The following is a 26,518-nucleotide window of genomic DNA, read 5'->3' on the forward strand; positions in this document are numbered from 1 at the left end:
ATACCGCCTTTTCGTTTATGAGAGCAGTATGCTCTTATTATTAAGTACCTACTTCTAAATTATGTGTAAAATCCCTAAGGAACATTAATAATTTAGAATAAAAAGCGAAAATAGTTCAGACTAAATAATTAGAAATTTGATATTACCTTAAATGCAATTTCGACAGATTTGACAAATCTAATAATATCTCAATTATCTGTTAGGTATTCAGTTAAAATAATTATTTCACTATAAAATTATAAATGCGAAAGTTTGGAGGTCTCTTTGTTTGTTTAATACTTCATCACGTCTAAAACACTCAACCGATTTAGACGAAATTCGGTATACAGATAGTTTGAGTCCCGGAGAAGAACATAGGATAGTTTTTATCCCGGAAAATTGCATAGTTACCGTGGAATAGCGATAAACGAATGCTGCGCGGACGGAGTCGCGGGTAAGGGCTAGTTAAAAAAAAATTGTGCTTTACACTTTTTTAACTAAAAACATCTAAAACAAAACTTTCCAATCGATTCTGGAAACCTTCAGCACTTGATGTTAAAAATAGAACCATTTCCTCATTAACGTATTTCAAGCCTTGAGCCTTAATTTAACTTTATCTACTCAATTTGAATTCATCTGCCCTCGAAATTGTTCGTTTATTACCTACGTAGTTAGCAGACGCGACTGACTAAGTACATACATTATATATGTATGTACGTTCAAAACCTATTTTGTATGTTAACTGTAAATTTCCTTATTGTCGTGCAATTTTTCCGATTCAATGAAAATCTCTTCCATTTCTTTTCATGTCTAATTTTGCTTACTCCATGTGTGGAAGCAACTTATAATCTTAAAAAAAACACTCACTCCTGTGGCCCTCGGGAGTAAAAAACGTTCTTTATATTATGAAAAATTTTATAACAAAAAATTTAACCATGAAAATAATTTTCTACCAGTCTGAAGTCGGTCGGTGCCTCAGCCAGCACGAGCCAGCAGGATTGATTGAATAGGTGAGGTAGACGACTATAGGTCCACTCCTGCTGGCTCGTGCTGAGGCACCGACCGACTTCAGACTGGTAGAAAATTATTTACAAGGTTTTTTGTAGTCGGTCCAATTTTTTGTTATAATTTTTTTTTCACCCTTATTAGTGTAAGCAATCTAAGATACAATAGCTTCATGTCAATTGCTCGTCACCTTTTACAAAAGATTGCTTTTTCCGATGTAGAGACTTTCTTTATTGAGGAGTACTGGTGCTTCACCATCCATTCCATTTCACCATATGCATTACTAGGAGCATAAATTGCTTAGCAACTGTGTTAAAGTAATTGAAATTCAACCCATAAAATACTTGTTATTGAGTAGTAACGCCAATGGTCAACTGTGGTCTTCATCATCAGTTCCACTTCACCAAATGATGATTTCAAGAGAAAATGCACCGAGTTACTACTTAATATATCAAAATTACCATAGGTGTCCCTACAATATTTGAAGAGTTCCCTCGATTTCCTTAGGATCCAATCATCAGATAATTGAAAGCATTCCTAGACGAACGCAAAAAAAAATTCAAATCGGTTCATAAATGACGGAGTTCTGAGGTAACAACATTAAAAAAAAATACTTCCGAATAGATAACCTCCTTTTTTTGAAGTCGGTTAAAAATAGGGCCTACTCTTATGGATGGTTGCAAATTTCTTTCTGTTCAGTGAATAAAAAAAACATACTATAGCAATAATTTGTTGGGCGAGCGCTTACTACAGTAACAGTACTTTCCTTAGATGAATGATTGGTCTCGCGCGCTCGCTCGACTAGATACCGCCGGCGTACTTGTCAAATGCGGCAACAAATAGTACGCCGAAATCGGCGTACCTGAGCCCGAGGCGAGTCAGTCGCGTTGCAAACTGTGTGTAATGTGCATGTCCCGAATTTTTGTTAAATTTTGGTCATAAACCGAAGTAAAATGCCAGTTTTCGCAGTGAAGCTGTTTAATAATAATACTACAAGAAATAAAAAGGACACTGGGATCACATACCATCAGTAAATATCGTATAATTTCGAAATTACAAAATAAAATAACATGAACCCTAAACGCCATTCTGTGTTGCCGCGTACACAAGAATCAAATTCCCCGTGGTTGAGATTTTAATAAATTGAATGTTATTGTTATCATCATTAAATGATGATAAATTTTAATAACTTATTTTATTTAAGTATCTAACGTAATTATTATATATACATAACCTAGTTCTATATTATTTAATGTTTATCTTTGTGATATTATACACTGAAGGTGTATAAATTGTTACCCGACACTATTTAATTAAGGGGTGAATGTGTCTTAAAATTAAAAATGTTTTTCGTCTTCCCAGTCAAAAGCCCGATCAGCTGATTTACTTAGGTATTACGGGAAAGGAAAAAATTGTTTTTTCGTATTTCTACCCATTTTCCTGAAATGTTAACTTTTTACCCGACTGCCCGAAGGAGGGTTATGTTTTTCAAGCGTATGTATGTAAGTATGTATGTATGCATGTACCTATGTATGTATATTTTTTAAAAAAAAATTTTTTTTTTTAATTTTAGTCTAAATTAACCTGTACATTATTATTAGGTTTAACTATAGGTGCAACGTGTTAAGTACGCAAAACTTCTTAGTTGGTGACTCAGTCCATAAATTTTCAGTAATAATTTGTAAATATTGAATGTCCTTAAATATATATATATTTTAATTAAAAGTGAGGCCTGATCATTGATATACCTACATCATACCTACCATTTTTTTAAAGAAGAAACCTACGCCTAACCTATACACAAACATATTAATATATTCACTCTTAATTACTTCTTAATTTCTAAGTATTTCCCAAGATACATTTTGTAACCAGTAACTTAATAGACCACAGAATAATTTATTTTCCCAATAATTCGGGTAACAGTGTAGCAGCTGGCAACACAATTCGTCACGCACACTAGCATCCTTGCAAATTGTCTGACAGTTCTGACACCGTTCTTACGCACACTACAATATTGAGTTGCCGCATTCACGAACGTTTTGTTTTTAGTTAGGGCGGTATCTAGTCGAGCGAGCGCGCGAGACCAATCATTCATCTAAGAGTACTTTCATTTAGCATGGTGCGGGTGACAGCTGTCAATATCACAAGACTAGAGAGTCAAAGTGTCGAAACTTGAGTCGATAAAACTAATAATTTAAAATCTTAATCATAATTAATGTCATCATTAATCCGGTTATTACGCTATTTTTAATGAGAATATTAGTGAAATTAGGTTGGAATATTATTTGCCACTTACGAGTAAGGCTAAATGGAGTTTGCAAGAATATTCGTTATCGTTACTTACCAATTAATAATTACCGATATAACTCAAAATCCATTAGGTCCCATCATTAAACGAGTCTTTGGTGTTACGTTACATGCATATTACGTCTCTTCACTTAATTGTGCTTTAAATTTAATTAATTCATTATAAAAATCTGATGGCTTAAATTTACTTCGTATAACATACTTAGTTCTTTATGTTCAAATATTTTACGCCAGTCATATTCAGGCTACATCTGAAATATACTTTCATATATTAAGACCGCAGCAACTTTTTTTGAGTCAAACTAAACGTGCATCAAGTGTCACCCGCACCATGTTTGTCGACAATATACAATACAATACAATACAATAACTCTTTATTGCACACCAATACAGTAAACAGTACAGAGAACACAAGTATATACATAGAGATTTTCTAAGGTAAGCAATAGGCGGCCTTATCGCTTCAGAGCGATCTCTTCCAGGCAACCTTTATAATATATTTCGTTAAATAATTTATTTTATTATATTTTTAACGATTTTTTTGTAACACGTTATATAATTTATATGCAACTTATTGAGGCAGGAAGACCTTTTTTTTATTCGACTGGATGGCAAGCGAGCAAGTGAGTCTCCTGATGGTAAGAGATCACCACCGCCCATAAACATCTGCAACACCAGGGGTATTGCAGATGCGTTGCCAACCTAGAGGCCCAACATGGGATACCACAAGTGCCAGTAATTTCACCTACTTGTTCTTTATCAAAGTTTGGTCATTAATCAATAATCATCACCCGGTTAAACACCTGCTGCCAAGCAAAAATCAATTGTTTATTCTGGTTGGCAACAGCATTATCGTATTCCAAATATAAGTATTTGAGCAAAGTAAGCATGCCCACGTTACGCTAAACCACCCGTACCCGTAATTAAAATTCATTTCCCCGAACAGGAAGTCCTTGACCCGAATATCTGATACACAATTTCTCTCGTCGGGACGCAAAACAAAGCGTCCATTGCGTCCATTCGTTTCAGGGGTTACTACGAAATTCGAAAATTGAAGTTCGTGTCGTACAGTCCCTCTCACTTTCGTATTAAATAATATAAGAGTCAGCAAGAGGGCAAGATCGTAGTATAGAGCCAGGACAGGAAGTTGGTTTCGCAAAAGCTGCATTGAAAATTTAACGTGTAGTCTTCAGGTTGGCTGATGTGATAAGATGTTATTGATAATGTGTTATTTAATGTTTTGCCCTTTGGTTATTTAATGTGACAAATTTGTACGATGCCCGTTTCAAAATAAAATAAAAAAAAAACATGTTCAGTCGAACAAACTGATTTATGTAAGTACAGTCAAGTGCAAAAATATGTATCTATTCGAACCACTCAAAAAAATGTTACCACGGCCTTATGAAGCAGCGTTTCCACCAGAGATATGCGAGGATGTGTTGCGATTCTCATTAACCAATAGAAACGCTTCATTTTCCTCGCCTCGCTCCGCTCAGCTGTTTCCACCAGAGATGTGCTGTGCGAGGATATGTAAATGGAGCGTTTCTATTGGTTGATGAAAAACACATCTCTCGCAACACATCCTCGCACATTATTAGTGGAAACGTTGCTTGACGCCGAAATAAGAGTCTATGGTACATATCTTTGAAGGGTTAGATAAGTCCATATTTTTGCACTTGACTGTAATTTTTAACTGACTTCAAAAAAGGAGGAGGTTATCAATTCAGTTGTATTTTTTTTATGTTTGTTACCTCAGAACTCCTTAATTTATGAACCAATTTGAAAAAAAAAAATTGCGTTCGTCTAGGAATGTCTTGCTGTTACGTTTAAATTTTCTGATCTACTTTTGATGCACCACCTGTTGTAAACTAGTCCTTCCTTCTTTCTGTAAAAAAGGTTGCCTGTAAGAGATCGCTCTTAAGCGATCAGGCCGCCTATTACTCACCTTGTATTTTTTTTTCTCTGTGTATTTGTTTTCTGTATCGCTAACTATGTCTGGTGTACAATAAAGAGTCTTTGTATTGTATTGTATTGTCTTCAATTAGGTCCCATAAGCACCAAATCAGGATCTAAAGATTGGATCTTAAGGAAATCGAGGGAAGTCTTAAAATGTTGTAGGGACACCTATATATTTAGTAGTAATTCGAGCATTTGCTCTTGAAAATTATGGCATCACGCCACGGAGTCGAAGATAATTGAGTTACGACAATGACACTTTTTTTTCCACGTTTCGGCATGGCCATCTAGATGCACGTCGTGACCAAGGAGCTTATATACCTACAACACTGGAGGTTGAACGCCGAACATCCGTTTGAAACAAGAAATTTGATCTTTCCATATTCCATCTCTTTCTTTAGTTAGGTTAAAAAAGAGACTGAAGTCATTCGGGAAATGTGAAAGAAAGAGGTGGAATATATAAATAAGTAATAATAGTCAAACTTCTTCGTTTGGCGTCTACCTCCAGTTTTGTTAAGCTCCTTAGTCGTGACCAACTCGATTTTTTTTATAGTTGGCCGTGGCTCGAAAATCGAAGTTCGTATCGCACCGTCCCTTTCACTCGCGTATTAAATGACATAAGCGTCAGTGGGACGGCAACATACGAAGTTCGAGTTTTGCACTCGTAGTATATAGGGCCAGCTCGAAAAGGAAGGTAAGGTAGGTAGGTAAGGTAGATATTATTATTCTCATTTTTCTCAAAAAAGGAACCTTTATAGTTTCGCCATGTCTGTCTGGCTATCTGTCTGTCTGTCTGTCTGTCCGTCCATCCGCGGCTTTGCTCAAGGACTATCAATGCTAGAAAGCTGTAATTTTGCATGGATATATATGTAAGCTATGCCGACAAAATGGTACAACAAGAAATTAAAAAAAAATTTTTAGGGTACCTCCCATAGACGTAAAGTAGGGGTGATTTTTTTTCTCATCCAACCTTGTAGTGTGGGGTATCGTTGGATAGGTCTTTTTAGGGGGTTGCTAAAACCATTTTTCGATTCAGTGATGTTATTGCAAAATATTCAACTTTAAAATGCAAATTTTCATTAAAATCGATCGTTCCCCCTCTAAAATCTAAACCGGTGGGTGGAAAAATTTGAAAAAATTCAGAATGGTAGTAAGTACATCACACTTACAATGAAAACTATAACGGTTAAGTTTTATTGAGAATATTAGTAGAGAAATATTAGTAGTTATTAGTAGTTAGAGTAAATAGAGCAGCCTAAGGAATAAAATATACCTAAACTTGGAAGATTCCGTATAAAAACGAAATCCTTAGAAAAATATTACTTATTTTTTTCGTAATGGCTACGGAACCCTATTTTGGGCGTGTCCGACACGCTCTTCTTTGTTTTTTATTTGTGTAAATTTTGCTCTATATGTGTGTCTTCTGTGTTAGTGAATAAATGTCTTCTTTCTTTCTTTCTTTCTTGGCCGGGTTTTTTTGTAGTGTTTTACTTTACTCACAGTCGAAATAAAAAGTAGAGTATCTAACTCGGGTGAACTTACCCATTTCCCCTCGACTATGGCGCCTGAACGAATATCTCGGGTAGGTGAAATGGGTCACTTTCCACCCTTGGTTATTAATCTACTATTTAATGACAGTCTGGACGCGCCTTAACGCTAATGAAACATTGTTTCAGTTAGCTCCAGGCTTTTTTGTCTTTGTGAAACTCTATGAATATTCTTGGTTGCTGAATAGGTAGGTAGGTACTTAAATAAAGTAATTCCGCTTCATTCAATGAACATTACGTCTAATAATTTATGTTTCGGGCATTATTTGAACTAAACCAGGAACATCAAAGAAGGTAGTGTACGCTTACAAGAGTACTTAATATAAAGCGCTTGTATAGTCAACCAATTTGATTTCTAGGCCACCACAGACACGTCATTCGATAAAATAATGTTATAGAAAAACAAAATGATTTACAATGGTAAGGTTCCGTGGTGGCAAAGGAATCAAATTGGTTGACTGTACTATCATGTCCATACCTAACTGAATCGTGCCTGCCGTTATTTTTATACTTTGCATAAGGATCTGTTTAAATCCCACTATCCTTATCCTTATTATAAGCGTAACTACTGCACCAATTCCCGTTAAATTTTGCATACGTCATATGTATTAGAAGTCTAGAATAAATAATAGGATAATTTTAGCCCGAAAATAACTGTCGTTCCCGAGGGATGAACAAAGGTACTAACAAACTATGGATCCTGGTCTGCAATACCTAAATCATTTTTAATTTAATTTTAATTTAAATATTCCTAATTTTCAATAATAATACTTGACAATAATAATAATAATATAATGACAATACAGTAAGAAATAGAGGGGGTCCTTAGAATAAACAACAAAAAATATACAAATTATGTCAACTTTCGAGATACATTTTAACGCTATAAAAACACTATCTAAGAGCCAGGTTGTGAGGCATCGTCTAAAAGCATTACCATTCAGCATCCTCAAATTATCTGGAAGACGATTGTAAACAGAAACTGTAATACAGATAGTTTAGAGTCCCGGAGAAGGACATAGGACAGTTTTTATCTCGAAAAAATCCATAGTTCCCGCGGGATAGCGATAAACGAAATCCACGCAGACGTGGTCGCGCGCGGGTAACAGGCTGGTTTGTACTATTTTTACAGATTACTAAATGCAATATTTTATTAATCAAAATTATAAGTAGGCCTGCAATAATTATTTTTAATTGTACTAAGTACAGTCCAACATAAGGAACTTATAACGTTTTTAAAGACCTATCCAACGATACCCCCCACTTTTCCTTGAGACTAGAAAAAACATCACTCCACTTTGTCGACGTGGTTAAAGTATCTTCTCGCTTCAAAACTAACGACCATTACACTCGTTGGTGCTTCGCTACATGAGAACTATGCGCTAAAATGAAGCAGATATGGAATGGAACCACTCTAATAATTTTAAATATTATCTAATCGCAAGTTCAACGCGGGAATGCTGCCTGCGTGATGGGCACCATGCCAAGAGGCCCACCTCTCTTTGTTAATTAAGCTTTAGTTTTAGATATTTTAATTTAATAGTAGTTTTAGTCCTATGGCTATTTTGTATTTTCTTAATATTTCTTACTTACATGTGGTGAATCGTTTGATTTTCTGCTCTCGGAGTTGCTTGGTTGCCGCGAGAAGGTAGGAGCGTGGACGCTGAGCGGTGATCCCGGTTCTGAGTCCGTTTTCCCTTCATTACTGCTGTTGCCGGCCTCCTGAAAAGTACACGAAATTAATGGTCACCCTAAACCCGCTCGCGAAGAACAACCAATCACTGATTGACTTTGATTGTGTGCTCGAGGATTAGCTTATACTGAAATGTTTGTATGAAGGGTAACCATGACTTTGGTGTAATTATTTGTAGGTATTTAGAAAAATAAATTGACATTTATTTGCATTAACAGAAAAAAGTAGGTAAATAATAATGAAATGATATTTATAACTATTAGATTAGATGAGATTAGATTTCAGTATCTACCTTGTAATTATTTCTTAGTTAGTATATGTCACTGGGGACAGAAAGTACTTACTTAAGTACTTAGGTATCTTGTCTTAGGGGACTGCTTTAAATAATCTGTTTTAGTTTCTTTTTTGTTTTATGTATTTTAAGTTTAGGATAATTGTATGTAAATAGACAAAATGTAAGTAAAAAAATATACAGATCTATGGAATTATTTTGTTACTTGCTACTTTGTAATAATTTTATTATTTGGCATCAACGAAGTTAACGTTCGCAAAAAGCTTAATTAGTAAAAGCTCTTAACGAAATTTTCAAATCATTTTCCCGGGGTATGTTTTTGATTCAGTTATCTCGGGCAGCTATCTCGGTTCAATTATTTATTAAGCAGGTATTTAATATATAGCTAGGATAGAATGAAAGAAAACATTACAGGATCTCTTTTTCTCAGGAACGCGTTGTGGTATCGCGTGAAAATACTTAAATGTCAAATATTGTTCTATTAATATCAGCATCTCTTGAAGCTATCAAAAACTAAGTTTCGAAGTTCAGATAAATATTACAATACAATACAAAGACTCTTTATTGTACACCAGAAATAGTAAGCGATACAGAAAACAGATACACAGAGAAAAAATAACAAGGTAAGCAATAGGCGGCCTTTTAAGAGCGATCTCTTCCAGGCAACCTTTTTTACAGAAAGAAGGAAGGACTAGTATACAACAGGCGGTGCATCAAAAGTAGATCAGAAAATTGAAACGCAACAAAAATACATAATAATGCAAGTACATACATAATTATATCGTACATATAAAACACGTCTAAAATAAATATAGGCAGTGAGATAAACAGCAACAAATAAATAAATAAATTATCATAAAGCTAATTTACAAGATGACAGATAGTTCTCCTTAAGCATAGATTTAAATGGTGACAATCTAAAAATATAACCTATTTGAAAATGAACTTTCATAAAAAAACCCGTTTTCTTTTATTTATTATCCAAAACAACAACGAATCTAGAATAGTTTTTATTTTTCCATAATCCAATGTAGAGCTCCCAGGATAATTTCGTTATCCTTCAATGTTTTTGTTATTTCAGTTTCTTACTTTAATAGAAATGAAAGCTGCCATTGCTAGCAACGTTCATTTTATATTGTGTGCAGTTAAAATATCTGAGAGCCAATTCTACGGAGCGTGCATTGGGCATCTCGAGACATTAATATGAAAAGCAGTTTAAGTCTAGTGCTTAGTATATATAAACTTAATAGTGAGTTTCATACCAAGGGCTTATTTTCCACTGGGGAAGAGGATTGGAGGGGGGTGGGCTCGTGCCTTGACCGATGATGATGATGATGATGATGTGATCCTGTTATCCCTCACTAGGGACATAGGGCTCGTAGAAGAGTTTTCCATTTTCCTTGACCGATGTGACGTAGTAAAATCTTTGGGTGAGCCACTAGATTTGGCCCTATACTACGAAGTGCAAAATTCGAACTCCGTATTTTGCCGTCCCGCTGACGCTTATATTCCTTAAAACGAGAGTGAGAGGGACGGTACGATACGAAATTTGTTTTTCGGATTTCGTAGTAGCCCCCCTGAGACCGTTTGTCTAACACGCGGGCCCTCGTGATCGCATTTTATTATACTATCTCTTTCTGTCCTCATCTTATTGCGTGTGACAAAAAAAGAGATGAAAACGATTGTGATCGCGAGTGCGTTAAACAATAAGGCCTCAGGATTAGACTCTCTGGGATAGTCAGTCCTCACCCCTTTATACTGGGACACAGGGTGGCCCATTTAGATTGGTCAGTATGGGAAAGTCTGAAACTATAGGATATACGAAGATCTATAGTTAGAAACCAATGTCATCGATTTTAATAACAAGAAAAACTGCATTCATACATTTAAAAAAACTTGTACTCAACTTGGAAATCGAACCCAGATGTTTTGAAAAATAAAACTTACGTTATTAAAGAATATGAAAACAATGCATTTTATTCATTCTAGATACTTACCTTGTTTCATAGTAACATGTAATTTATTGCTTATGACCTACACTATCGATATCCAAATAGAAAGAATGTAAGTTTTTTTTTCAAAACGTCCCTCTGACACTTACACTATTTAATACGAGAGCGAGAGGGACCGCACGACACGAACTTCGAGTTACGAGTTTCGTAGTAGCCTTGCTGGTTCTGGCCTGAGAACAAGTTTTTCTTTTAATGTTTGAATGCAGTTTTTCTTGTTATTAAAACCGATGACATGGTTCCTAAGAACAGATCTTCGTATGTTAAGACATTGTTTCAGACTTTCCCATACTGACCGATCTAAATGAGCCACTCTGTATACTGCATACATAGAACATACATCTACATGCAGCGCTGTGCAGAGACTTTACTGTCTAACACACTTACAATCACAATCGTTTTAACCACTTCTTTCTGTCACTCGGTAAAAGACGAGGGTAGGAAGAATGTCAGCGCGTTAGACAATACTGCCTCCGAGGAGGCCTTAGGCCCTGGCCGCACTGCGAATTTATTCCGGGCGGTTTTTTCTCACAATTCTGTAACACACTGGAGGAAAAAAATTCGCAAACAAATCCCTACTTCCCTACTATTTAAAATTATAAATTCGAAAGTAACTCTGTCTGTCTGTCTGTCTGTTACGCTTTCACGTCGAAACCACTGAACCGATTTTGATGAAATTTGGTATATAGGTATTTTGAACCCCAAGGATCAACATAGGATACCTTTTATTCCGGTAGAGGGCGCCACCGCGCGATAACCTAGATCCGCGCAGACGAAGTCGCGGGCTTAAGCTAGTTGTATATAAAGCGCGGAAAGTAATTCGCACGAATATATATCGCGCGGAAAAAAATCGAAGTGCGGACAGGGCCTTGTTGTTTAACGCACACGGAATCACAATCGTTTCCACCACTTCCTTCTATCACATGTTATAAGTCGAGGGTAGAAAGAGATGGCAAATACGATCACGAACGTCAGTCAACGCGTTAGACAATACAGCCTCTGGTCGTGGTCACCAAATCCCTAAGGACTTGCTTCAATCTCTATCGATTAACCATAAAGATTACAATTTTACATTTATATTCAGACATACGAGTATTTACAGGTAATACAACCACTCCCACTCGCCGTGGAGTAAAGCTCCTGACTTTTATTGTGTCGTATTGTCTAGGTAAAATCTAAATGAAAAAAGTAAAAGCTATGTCGCTTCAGAACAAGAGCGTCGTTTGCTTGATCAGTCTGCTACGCCGAGCATATTACAGGTCTATTAAAGGCTCTAGGTTTGTATTAGGTCTGTAAATTTCATAGCAGGCAAATTGTCACTACTTGGGAAAACTCATATCTCCAATCGATATGTATGAACTAAATCTCGAAGCAAGCAAAATACCTAAACTTTTTAATATTTTCGATCACAAGCTTTTTGTAAAGTAGTGACGAAATTATACTAATACTTAGGGCCGTCTTAGGCCATGACTGGGCCCTGATAGGCACACAAGAACTTAGGGCCCTTTTGGAAATTAAGGAAAGGAAATGACCATTTTTGCCTGCTGTCTGCGAATGTGCTAATTTATTTTTTAGATAGGTACACACAATCAAAATATGCATTTTATTTAAGTGTGATTAAGATACTGGCTTACGGGACTTATCTTCTATTATATTACAACTTTTTGTCGAATTATAATAAAAAAAAGTTTTTGGTAAAAAAATCATTTTAAATATAAGCCTTTTTTGCTGACTGTACTTTTGTCGAATTTGCTTGCATTGTCACCCAAACTACATTTGCATACCGAATTTCAAGTCGATGTCATTAACCGTTGAAGAGCTCCGTCCTGCGGAGACGATCCTTGCCGAATAGGTTGTCACTACCAGATTATTGTACTGTAATGCAATTTACATAAGTATGCCAAATTTCAAGTCAATCCGACTTCTGGAAGTTGGTCGAATTTATTTTGCAAGATTTGACTACAGACAGAACGGGACAGGTAAAACTAAATAAAAGCTTATAAAGAGAAAATTATATTAAATGATATTATAACGGATAACTCACGTCTTAAACCGAGTTTAGCTCGACATAATATAACCCGAAACCTAAACAATAACACCCGAAACAGTGTCGAGCTAAACTCGGTTTAAGACGTGAGTTATCCGTTATAATATCATTTAATATGAGTGAGTCTCACGGTAGTTTCATGTTCAAAGAGAAAATTATATAGGGCTTTCGCCTGGGGGCCCTGAGCACGAGCCCCGTGTGCCCTAATACATAATAGACGCGTTAAGCTTCCTTAAATACCCTTGAGATCGCATACTACGCTATCTCTTTCTACCTTCAACCTATCCTACCGCTTTACATAGAGAAGTACTTCTGTAACAATGGCCTACGATCCTATATTTTCGGGATTCCGTATTTCAAAAGGAAAAAACATAACCCTTACAAGACCACTTTGCTGTCCGTCTGTTCATTTGTTAACCCTTTTTGTCAGGAACTAGAAGTAGTGAAAAAATAAAACTTCTAAGTCAACATAATCAAAAGATACAGTCTTTATATAAAATTTAATTCAATTCAATTCAAATTTTATTGCATTTCAACAACCCAAAAATTGTGTTTCCATGGGATCCCCTTCAATTGCATTTTTTTTAGACTATTATTGTTTCGCATAATTGATTATTTATGCTATTTGACGTTAGTCTTCATGAAGATGATGCTTTCTGTATTTAAGCTTTTTAATTTTATGCGTAATGATGAGTATGCACATCGCTAATTCGGCTAAAAGCAATAATGCGTAACAATAATATTTTGAACATGAAATGTGAAATAAGACGTGAGTTATCCGGGTCAATATATCTAACAATAATATTACAAATAATTTTATGCCATCCAATAGAGAACCTGTTTCCATACATTTGTTGTAACTAAGTTGTTGTAAGTTTTTGGTAAAAAAATCATTTTTAAGACAAGCTTTTTTTGCTGACTGTACTTTTTATTGACTGTACTTGCATTGTCACCCAAACAAATTTCAAGTCGATGCCATTAACCGTTGAAGAGTTCCGTCCTGCAGAGACGATCCTGGCCGGACTACCAGGATGTCACTACCAGATTATTGTACTGTCACGCAATTTACATAAGTATGCCAAATTTCAGGACAATCTGACTACGAAAAGTGCACATACATAGACACATACATACATCATTAAACATTGCAAGTTATATTAAAATCTTTTAAAAACCTTCTGGGTATCCTAGACACTTAAAATTTGGTATGAAGGTAGCTCACAACACCGCTATAGATATGAGTAAAATCTTTTCAGTTCAAGAGTCGTTGCATTAGTAGATCTATTCATCATCAGATTCTAGCGACTCATGTGCAGATAACTTTTGTGTTTATTTTGTTTGTATGGCAAATGTGTGCGAAGTGTACAATATAGAGAACTTTCTCTCTCAGAACTCAAGTCACGGTAGGCACATAGCAAAGCAAGCAAATGCACTTAAGCCTGCTATATAACCATTACAACATAATGCATGGTACGACTTATATAACAGTATACAACCTGCAGAGTATTTATTGCTTGTAGTCATAAAGGTTCTAAGCGCTAATAGAGCTTGCACTTATGGAACCTCATTATACAGGGTGCTGGGTAATTAATGGATTGCCAGAGAATTGAGAGTAAGCACTGAGTTAGATTAGAAAATGGAAATAAAGGTTAAGTAGCAGTGCCAAGCTTTTAGTAGCTATTTCTTACTATACTTCGATTATTTTAGCATTAGCATATTGAAAAACGCTTCTAAAAATAGTATTGAAGTATTACTTATGAACCTAAAACAATGTAAAATTACTATTACCTATGTCCTGGCTATATAATATACAGGTACATACATATTTGCTGACTTATTTTTCAAATGTGTTTTTCAATGAAAAGACACGTCAAGATCGCTTACCTTCTATCTAATCTAAAAAAACGAAGAATTAGATTTTCATGTGAAGATTTTATTTTTAGGCTTTTTAAGTATAGGTAAGTATGGTTTCCTTCTCATAAAACTTATAATAAGAATAAGAGGTAGGTAAGTATTTCTTTCTATAACTCATCTCGCCATTTTTTTGCCTAAGCATTTTTTTTGTTGCATAAAGATTTTATTAAATTGCTATACTTAGTCGGTAAGTCGTTTGTTTCCTACCTAGTCCTACCTTAAGCCTTACTTGCTGTAACGACCGCGCCAGTTCCGTGTCGTTGTAGCGTCCCGTAGGTCTTCGTTCTGGGAGTATGTACTTTGGTAGCGACTTGAAGAACCAAGCTCCTGATTTCTTCCACATCTCCCGTGTCTCGGCGCAGAGGTTGCAGATGTACTGCTCCCTGGAGCGGATGGGTGACCTGGGAACAGTTGGTAAAGGTAACAGCAGGGCTACTACGTTTGAAAATCGAAATTCGTATCGTACCGTCCCTCTCACTCTCGTATTAAATAATATTAGCGTCAGCTAATGGGCTTGGCTTAGCTTAGTAACAACCACAATAGTACTGAATTAACATTAAGTACACAAATTTTGATTAAACATTAATTCACTTTATTGGGTCAGAAACAAAGCTTTAGTTTAAGTAATAAACTCCGGAAGGTCAAGGAATTGGTGTAACTATGACTTGTGTCGTTTAAAGTTTACCTATTCGACGTACACAATGTAGACATTAATTTAGGCAAAGCAGCAGATAGGAAGTTTACGAATACAAAAAATTTCGCACCTCTAAAAGAACAATGACAATAGTTATTTGTTGTGCAAGGGTGGAAAGTTACCGTTTGGCGCGAGTGCTTATATTGAAACCCGAGCACTCTTCTCGAGCTCGAGCACATCAAGCAGCTACGGTAGTCAATTTAATTCTTAACAATTTATTTAATTTTTTATCTTCACATCGCCGAACTCATCTCTGTGTAATTTAATTTCTATTTTCCAAATTCTAGCTTTGTCCGTTAAACACTTTAACAGTTTCAATTTAAATAGGTATAACGTAACGGACTCTGTCGCTGTTCACTATAGTTTAAATCTGTAACGGTCTTCAACCGAATTTTATTTCAATAAACTACTGTCTCCTTTCTTCCTTTCTATTTTTTGTAACTCCGTAACGACTGTCCTTGCCTTCTAATTTGCCGCCGCAATAAAAAGCAGGCTTTCCCTATGCCCAGAGCTGGAATGAGGGCTATCGCGAATGAATTCGCCACTAGAGGCGCTAGTGTAGCGTGAGGTCTCCGAAATGTCAAATCTCATAGTTTTTGAGTGAGCTACGCGGGTTTATTTATAATAATTAGAATAATTGTGTGAATATTTTGTAATATCTGAAATTAATTATGGCAAATATGCGTTCCGGGGCAATGAATGTCTGTGTTTTGAGACAGTTTTGTCTTTCGGACCTTTGTCCTCCCTTTTTCCGAACAAAACGGGGACTATGCAACACTGTGGCATGCTCGACATTTTTATGGTACGGTTTTAAAGTGTATTAAATATGATTTTAATCTAAACTTTGTTTTCACGCCCGTAATAACAGACTTTGAAAGCCATACTTAAAAACCTCACGCAACAGTGCGCCATCTAGTGAGACAAAAAACGATAGCCCTCATTGGCTGCTGCGGTTGGCAAGGACTGTCCTTGCCCTTCACGGTGCCCTTGCTGAAGCTGATGGATATTCCAGGCGACTCCCTACGGAGTAGAACTCTCCGAGGTGCTCTCAACATCTGCACCTCCAGTAACCACCTGGCCAGCGCACCGGCTGCTCAAGAGGCTTCCGTCCAGCACGTCCAGCCGCTACTTCACCTGCGCCACTTCAACACCCGGGCCAAGGGATGTGCCTGCCTGGAATTCCTGAACCAACCACTTGTACGAACTTTCGCCCTGAAATCTTATGCCGCGTTCTGTAGGAGAGCCTAATTGTTATGTGAAAATTTGCATTTAAGTCAATATTGTATTAAAGGTGCGAATTTTAATATAACCATTTTTCCCATTGTTCTTTTTGTTGACCGTTTTTTTATGGAATAGGGGACAAACGAGCAAACGGATCACCTGATGGTAAGCAATTACCGTTGCCCATGGACACCTGCAACACCAGAAGAGTCACATTTAAGTTGCATTGTCACCCGATCCGTTCATTCAAGACAATGTGATTGCTAGAGATGGGTATAAGTAATTCGACTTGTAAGAGTATGTATGTATGTATGTAAACTCTTTATTGTACCAAAGAAAAGAAACAAAACACAATTGATAAACTTTGATATACTTACCTAGACCTATACTACTTACCACTCCTTTTAGTTACTACTACTCACTACTTAACTTACTTTGCTTGATATTTTTGAGTATTACCTAGACTAAAAAAAAGAGTGTTGTCTATGAGAATAAGCTTATCTTCAACTAAAAAATAACAAGTACAACACGAGAATTAACTGTTCATTGTGGAATTTTTATAAACGATTTTAAAAAGAAAGATGTTCTCAGTTAATGGATACCTTTTTTGTCGTACATCAAACGTAAAGTTTTATTACTCCCAGTATTTTTGTTTGTCTAAACTTTCTTAAAAAATACTATAATTGTATTGTTATAGGTACATTAAAAATATGAAAGCACGACTCGAAGAACAGCCAGAAAAGATTAGGTACTTAACATTTTTATTTAACAAGCGTAAAATCGACTCTCAAAATGTAAGGAAATACCTACTCGTATTCAAGGAAAAGGTAGAGCAAATGCCAGTATAAATATCATAAAGAGCCAAATTGGGCAAAAAGCTTATGTACGATTATCGATTTTGTTGTTTGAAGAAGTAGAATTATAGTAGCCTATAACAATGTGAAATGTAATTAATAATTATTTTCTAGGAATCATTCAAACATTAACCGAAACGTTTATTCTGTAATAAGGCCGCTGTGTTACTTATTTATACTAGCAGCGCTTTCGGATAGACCATGAGTGCCAATAAGAATGCCTCCCAAGAATGATGATGTAATGAAATTTCTATCTATACTAATATTATAAAGAGGTAATGTTTGTGAGTTTGTGAGGTTGTAGGGGATAATCTCTGGATGTACTGATCCAATTAAGATTAAATTCGGTATACAGATAGTTAGAGTCCCGGGGAAGGACATAGAATAGTTTTTTATCCCGGAAAATAGCATAGTTCCGGCGGGATAGCGATAAACGAACTGATGATGTTGATGATGATGATGAACTGATTCTCACTACCACCACTGGCGTACTAACTCTGCTTGCTTGCATTATTGCTTGCATGCTTGCTTGCATGCTTGCTTGCATGCTTGTTTGCACTATTTCTTGCACATTTGGGAGTATGCTTGCTTGATTTGTTGTTTGCATGCTTGCTTGCCTTCTGGCTTGCACGCTTGTATACATGCTTGCCTGTATGCTTGCTTGCATGCTTGAATGCATGCTTGCTGGTACTATTTCTTGCAAAATTACATGCTCACTTGCAAGTTTGCTTAGATGGTTACTTGCATGCTTGCTTGCATGCTTGCTTGCACGCACGCTTGCTTGCATGCTTGCTTGCATGCTTGAAATGTTTATGGTTCACGCGAGCGAAGCCGCGGGTAAAAGCTAGTTATTTATAAATAAATTACAGGTCAATTCACAAGAGCTGACACGAATGAACTTAACGATTGAATGATAGTATCTATGTGTGAATCATAAAATAATTAAATGGTTGATTCAATGAGCGATAATTGTGTCATAACAAAATATATCCTAATATAATATATCCCCTCTATAAGAACGGCCTCACACACTGACAACTGACATTATTTTTGTTCAATTCATTCCACCTCTTTCTTGTTAATTGACCTATACTACATCCTTTTGTTGTTTCAAAATTGTTACTTATTTTAACTAACTTGTAAAAGGATTTTTCTATAGAAAAACAGGCCAAGATTGATTCTTTCTTTATACTTGTAGTAAAAACTAAATTATGTAAGTACCTAACTAATAAGCTTTAAGATGCCCGTTAATTAGTTGATGTAAACGTTGCAAGAAAACCCTGAAATCACAAACAATGTAAAAGTATTATTATGTTACCTATCATTCACTCGGCAACGGCTATGTTGGCAAAAACGTCCTAACATATATCTTCGCTTGATCGATTCATGTTTGTGTAGGCAATGTTTACACGACATAGGTACCTAATATATTATTATATTGAATATTAAACCCAGATACTGTACTATAAATAGCACGCTCTTGTTGTGTAGCTTAACTTAAGGACCTTCCGAAATGATACATTTTTATTACGGTGTTAAAGTGGACTACTTAGTATTCTTTAACCGCGGCTTCGATCTCATTGCAGAATTCCCTATCCTGTGGGATTTTTTTATCTTGTCGTCCCGCTGACCCTTATGTATGTATGTAAACTCTTTATTGCACATAAAAATAAAAATACAAATACACAGAGAGGAGAACAAAGGCGAGCTTATCCCTAAGAAGGGATCTCTTCCAGCTAACCTAAAACTTATACTATTTACTACGAGAGTGAGAGGGACGGTACGATACGAACTTCGATTTTCGTATTTCGTAGTAGCCCCCCTCATCGATAACGTTTCAAGTTAGTAATTAAAGAGTTTTATCAAGCCTGGGATAATGAGAGCTTAGAAGTTAAACTGTAGCCTTTCTTCTAAACTTCGGCAGAGGAACTTCGGAGAACTTTTCCCAAATAACAAAATACCTTAATAAGGTGGCATTAACGGCATGATAAAGTTTCGCGATCGTATTGAGGTAAACCGACCTCGATAATTATATCCACCGGGTACTCTACTTTGCCTCATTAAGCGTCGATTTCAAAAAAGATGGTTCTCAGACTCTATTTTCTTTTGCATTACTATACCTATATAATTTGTAAACTGGTAGGTGGCTACCCTATTATTTTTAATTTTTCGATGTCTTAGATCATTTTCCCAAAATTGTAATTTTCTAGTAGCAAAATTTCCATTCGCTTTGTTCCGGAATGCTTTTTTCTCAATATGCTTTTTTACTGATTCTTATTTTCGCAGTCGCGTTTTTTCCCAATTTTAATCGACACACACAGTGTCGACGGAGGTCCGCTGACGCGGAGCTCCTACTTTTTGCAGTTTTGGCCCTTAGGGCCGATGCAAACTTAACATAACCTAAACCTACCTATGTTTCTGTGTCGATTAAAATTGGGAAAAAGCGCGACTGTGAAAATAAGAATTAGTAAAAAGTATAATGGGAAAAAAGCATTAGGGAAAAATGCGAATTGCATGCGAATTGAAAATGGAAATTTTGCTACTAGGAAATAAAGGTTTTGGGAAAACGATCAAACCAACCATTGCGACAAAAAATGACATTGTATCTTGCATCTCAATGCTACGTATGCAATGCGTGATATATAACGTTTTAAACTTTCGTGATATGTTAGGTTAGACTGAGACGGCAGACCTACCGTTAATGTAACACGGATCACGGACAGTATAAATTAAATAGAGCTGGAAGTTTATTGGGTTTTTGCTCACTCATCCGTTTGGTAAACATCACTCGCGCAGTGATCAGGTTCACGGTCCACCCAATTATTTATACAATGTTGTTAGATAGTTAGTTAGAGTTTGTGGTTTGAGGTAAATTGTCAGTATACGAGTATATTTTAGATTTACAGTGGCCGTCATTAACATCGAAGCATTCAAGATGTTCAAAAATATCTGATCTTTGTTATGCGAAGCGTTGGCAGGCCGCCCACTAGACTGACGTCGACGTCGTAAATGTTGCGGGCAACCTGTAGCTGTAGATGCAAGTGGCGAGTTGTCGTTCATTGTGGCGTTCTAAGGGAGGCCTTTATTCAGCAGTGGACGTCTTCCGGCTGATGATGATGATGGTCAAAAGCAATATAAATACGAACTTATCCGACGAAATAAAATGGAAAAACATTGTTCAATAGATCTGTACCACGTACGTAGCGCTACGCTGCGCGCGGTGCTACGAACAATCGTAGCACACACAAAACCAATACTCGTAGCAGCGTTTTTACGCTTTGTAGCAAAAAATGGAGGGCTACCTAATACGAAATTCGAAAATCGAAGTTCGTATCGTACCGATCCCTCTCACATAAGATACGAAATTCGAATTTTGCACTTCGTAGCCTGTCTACGAACAGAGAACCAAACTTAGTTTTTTGATTCTGACTTCCGAATATGTAAATAGCCGTTATATGACTTATATGTATGTGACTCGATCAGTATGAAAATCAAAACTTTTACCATAAGTACTTGATTTTAAAACCGAATTCGAATGAAATAAATTCATCAAAGAGAATTTAATAAATTTGATTTCTCAGGATTTATACTTCGTTTTTTAGCATTAGAAAAAGGGTAAATAATTTTGACGATTCTTTTTATTGAAAACTAACCTGTGACAGTTGGTGTCGATGACGCATTTAGGACAAGCAGAGTTCTTGCAGATGGCACAGGTCCTGAGAGGAGCCAGCAGACGAGCCGTGTCGCCGCAGACCAGGCAGATCCGCGGCGCTGGGCCCTGCGCTGACCGCCGCATGCCTGCGGACAACGATCATCAGAGGGCTTTCATTTTAGTGAAAGTAGGCTACATTTTCTCACTGGGCAAGTGCTCAGCCATGAGTTAGGCTAACTAACGGTAGGTAATTAGATCATCTGATCCAAATTGATGTAACGTTTATCGTATAAAAATAAAACAACCGAGTGCTTTAGGGCCTACGCCAGCGGATGGTATGCACGGAGCGGGCACCCGCGCCAGCAGGGCTACTACGAAACTCGAAACTCGAATTTCGTATCGTACCGTCCCTCTCGCTCTCATATTAAATAGTACAAGTGTCAGAGGGACCGCACGACACGACCTTCGAATTTCGAGTTTGGTAGTAGCCCTGCTGCTAGCGTAGGCCCTTAGTGTTCTTTTAAATTATGACTTTGTCCATTGGAAAACAGTTCTGCCAATGTCAAGTAAAAAACAGTTTTAAAATATGTCGGCCGTTATTTGGGAATCTGTACCTAAGATCTGTAGCCACCCTCCCTGTGTTGGGTTATTTATTATTACCCAACAAGAGAGGGGGTGTATTTAATTATTTTGGAAACTATGATAACGTCAAATGACTATTGATTTAGCAACATAATTTGTAAATGCGATTTCATATCGTGCAGACCAGCACCATAGGTGTAATAATGTCAAACTACCTGGTTTATATTTGCACCTTCGGCCTTGTAATAGAACAATAGTACATTGTGCATTAAGGGGCGTAATTACTAACGAGAGTCTATTAGAAGCCCGACGCCGGAGGCGGAGGGCTTTTAATGACTCGAGTTTGTAATCCCCTTACGGCCCGTGATACACACAATGATTTTCATCATATTGCGAGGAAAAAAGTGCAAAAATTTAAATTATTTTGTGTCCAAACACTTCACAGCTCAGCAAAAGCAAGACTCTAAGAAAACAACCGAATAAAATATGGCTATCCGCCAATACAGGGGACTACTACAAAATTCGAAAATCGAAGTTCGTATCGAACCGTCCCTCTCACTCTTGTATTAAATAATATTAGCGTCAGGAAAACGACATGAAATTCGATTTTCGAATTTCTTGGTAGCCCCCTGATTGACACTTTTTTCGAGCCGTCAATCATAGATAATACCAAGGACCGTGTTTAGTTTAGAATTCGAATGGTCAGATTATTCCAACATGCTAAAAAAATATTTACTAAATTTACTGCAAAATAATTTGATATAAATTTAAAATATAATAATAACGAAGTTTAATGACGCGTGGCAAATTTTTATGGTGTAAAAATTAGGTTATAGCTAAGTTTTAAAAATGTAAGTAAATAAAACGTTGGCTGACTTGAAAGCTCTTTAGTCTGAAATGACGTGCCTACTAACTTTTTAACACTAAAGTCATAAGGTCAAGTCATAACCCCCTTGGGGAGGAAAACCATACGTAAATCCATAATTGCCGCGGGAACAATTGAGGCCATTGTCTTTTAGTATACAGGCATGGAATAACGTCATTGACGAGCAAGTGTGATGAAAAGAATTTAACGCATCTTTATGAAGTGAATTTTAATAACCCCATTTTTACATTTCTCCTTTTTATTAACGAAATAATAAAATATCTCTTAGAAACTCAGTCATTTAACTGTAAACTTAATTAACAAACCAGCCTTTATTCACAACCTTCAGAAATACAGAATTCCTAGAAGTGCAGGAAAACCCTTATCATTGTGCGAATTAAAACAAATGAAAGCTGACGACAGCCTAACGCCGGCGGGGGCGGGTCAAACGATTTGCAAACAAATTATAAGGTGAATGAACTGGACGAACGGACGGCTCTTATTTTACTCGCCTGTAGTTATTTTTGTAGGAAACTTCGTTCCTCTATGCTATTTCAACCCACTTTTGGGGATACCTCTGGAGAAAATTATGTTTGACTAGCACGAGCTTTCTTTTCTCGGTCATTATTTGATCGTTTCAACCACCTCAATTTTCGTGGTCAGATTTTGTTATGAATGGGCTGTAAAATTAGATGACATTTTTAATTATTTTTTAGATGTCCTGTACTTCTACTAGATAACCTGGAAACTGTAGCAGAATCTTCTACCATGTCAACAAAAATGTGCCCACAAAAATAATACGGAATATGCTCGAATAAGACCCTTCTCTATTAGATTGAGGCTGAGGTGATTCAAAGTCAAAGTCAAAATATCTTTATTCAATTTGAGCTAAAACAAGCACTTATGAATGTCAAAAAAAACTACCACTGGTTCGGAAAAACCTCTGTTGAGAAGAATCCGGCAAGAAACTCAACGAGGTATATTGTTTTAAACAGATTTTACAATAAATCAAATCGGACCGAATAAATCAAATTGTTTTTAGTTAAGATCCCCAACTTGCCCTGCTATCTTTGTGACGTGGTTTTGTCATTAGTTATATTCTGCACGTTATCGCTCCACCTGGAAACGCATCCTAAGTTATTTGTTTTGTTGACAGAGCCTTTGGCTTACCCATCAGGAGAGTGCATATGGCCTCCTCCCGATATTTTGTATTTCTTGGGGCTACTGTTGCCGATAAAAGTTATTTGTCAGAGTTAAACTTAAGATAAAAAATTGTCCCTGCGCCCTGAATCAAAATCTGGGTAGGTACTCTGAAGGATAGAGCCTTTGTGACTTCTGTATTTTTTAGTATTTCGCGCTTCATCTTACCTATTTTCTGCTTGGCGTCTTACAACACAAGACTGTAGGTATGTCCCACAGTCACACTTCATAATATTGTCTGTAGGTATATCTCTATTGCCAACTACAAACTCCGGACTCCGGCAATGCGGCATGGAAGGCAAAGGGAAGCCACGACACTAGTTTACCAGGACAGTCGTCATGAAGGTTCACTACTGATCCTCACTCAACCGACAGCCACGCCCAGTCTGCCAAGAGTGTAGCGACTTAGGACCTACGCTAGCTGACGCGGTTTGCACGGAGCGGGTGGACGCCTATTGAAACTAACTAACTGCACGCGTCGCGTGTGACGGATTTTAAAGCCATAACAGATGATCGAACGGTCCGGTGGACCGAGAGGGACACAACTGTCTGTTAGAGTATGATGGTGGTATGGATATCCCATTCTAACAGATGGCTGCGTCCCTCTCGGTCCGCCGGACCGTTCGATCGTCTGTTACGGCTATTATCTGCAGCCGCGGCCGCAGGCGTGCACCCGCTCCGTGCTCCCGAGCCAGCTAGCGTAGAGTAGACCTTTAGAGATTATATATAAATTATAGTACATCCATACCTTCAAGTCGTGCGACTAGTCGGCCGACGCGTCGCGCTTCAATCTCGTCCACCTTCTCCGCTCGACGCACGACGGCGGCGATGGCTTCGCGCTCGGTGGCCGACAGAGGCGGCTCGCTGCGCGCCGCGCTCCATCCTGCGCGTAATCTGGAAATAAACAAATAATGGAAATAAAGGGCATCATCGTCATCATCATCAGCCAGAAGACTTAGAACACCACAATGACCGACATCTCGCCCCTTGGATTCACGACGGTTGCCCATAACTCTCACAATATCGTCAGTCCACCTAGTGAGGGTCCTGCAAACTCTTCGTCTTCCGGTTCGTGGTCGTCGTCGTCGCTCGAGGACTTTTGTCCCCCAACGATAATAAAGAAGCAATGGAAATAATGGCAAATTACTTATGCCATTTAAAAATTTTAAAGAACAAGGAAATAAAGAAGGTAACAACTAGAAGAAATTAACGTGGAAGACTAAAAAAGTAAGTAGTTACCTACTGCACATATAATGGTCTGAAACCAAGAACGAAACGAAGACAAGACAGAGTAACTATTTGCATCAGTTTGTATGGGACACATTGTCATCACGTCAAACGGGTGTCAAGTGTCGTCCATGTCTCATCACTGTTGGATACAGGCCTCCCCCGTGTGGAGTCGAACCATTTGATTCCTGACCCACCGTAGAACGTTCTCACAGTAAGCGTCATAATGAATTCCCTTGTCAAGCAATGCGATGTCACTATGACTTTTTCTACGATAAGGAACCACGGTGGGTCACGATTTCAATTGGTTCGATAGTTACCTCCAGTTACTTCGTTTGGAAGCGGCCTGCATCCACCGTGCTTTAACCTTATTGTCTTATACACCTGGAATCACCATACCAAATAAGGCGAGGGTAGAAAGAAATAGTGAATATGATCGCGAATATGATCTCATCCATTCATCTCTTGATGGACGTCCTACGCTGTATGGCCGATGCCGATTCGATGTCTCTATTCGAGAACGTTTCCGCCCACATTCATCAGTTATCCGTCATCTCGATAAACTAGGTAGGTAATCATATCGATAGAAGACATGACATGCTTAAGCCCAGTGCAACACTAGTCGATACTAATCAACGGAATCGATTGTAGTTAGTTATTGACGTAATTGCAATGTTATCTGCCCTATCGGCTTAAGATATCGTATCAAACATAACGTTACACCCTTTAAAAAGCTGCAATGCATGTATTGATTTTAACCTTCATGGAAAAGTGCTTCTAACTGCAGATCAATACAGTACAATACAATAAAAATAAGCCTATGTACTCGTAAAAGTGCTGAACTATTTTATCTTATTATTATTGTCTAGATTCTGTAGCTGGTGTAGGGTTATAGCACGCAGCACGGATTGCTGAGGACCTGGGTTCGATTCCCAGCGCTGGTCTCTTTTTCTGGTTTTTCTGTGCATCCATGTCTCAGTTTGTATTTTCGATATTTATAAGTACCTAATAGTAACAATTGAGGGATCCTAGTTATCTGAATATATAAATTATATTATTATTATTATTATTGCACACCACAAATCAGTACAAAAATTAACATTAATATAATTGAGTATTTCTTGTAGCTTATTTTTAACGCTTAATTTTTTTTAAGCCATCGCTGAGGTTTCCGAACCACAGCATTATTGAATTAACAATTTCGGCTCTGTTTTTTTTGCCCCACTGCCCGAAGGAGGGTTATGTTATTCGAACGTATGTGTGTAGGGACGAGTATGTTATGTAATGTGGGTATGTTATGTACTTACGTCCATTTTTTGGTCCTCGCTGCACCCTATATAAACGGCTGGACGGATTTTAACTGCGAGGTATCATTGGATTCGTCATAACTGTCGGAGTGACATAGGGTATGTAATATTTCATATGGCGTCTGTGAAAAAAATATGGCGAAGGAATAAGAATATAGAATATA

General features: G+C 37.2%; 1 protein-coding gene across 3 annotated transcripts in view; it reads right to left on the minus strand.

Moving 5' to 3' along the window:
* Positions 1-26,518, minus strand: part of LOC141431127 (rabphilin-3A-like) — a 75,173-nt gene that overhangs the window by 17,292 nt on the left and 31,363 nt on the right. For 2 of the 3 annotated variants that reach the window (XM_074092139.1, XM_074092136.1), the window contains exons 2-5: positions 24,569-24,714; positions 21,175-21,319; positions 14,970-15,153; positions 8,391-8,519 (exon numbers count right to left, since the gene is read on the minus strand). In XM_074092139.1, coding sequence (XP_073948240.1) covers positions 8,391-8,519; positions 14,970-15,153; positions 21,175-21,319; positions 24,569-24,714 — 604 coding nt within the window. The remainder of the gene's footprint in view (positions 1-8,390; positions 8,520-14,969; positions 15,154-21,174; positions 21,320-24,568; positions 24,715-26,518) is intronic. The other variant, XM_074092138.1, reaches the window with a different exon arrangement.

Source organism: Choristoneura fumiferana, chromosome 9 (genome assembly GCF_025370935.1).
Source record: "Choristoneura fumiferana chromosome 9, NRCan_CFum_1, whole genome shotgun sequence".
Lineage (NCBI taxonomy): Eukaryota > Metazoa > Arthropoda > Insecta > Lepidoptera > Tortricidae > Choristoneura > Choristoneura fumiferana.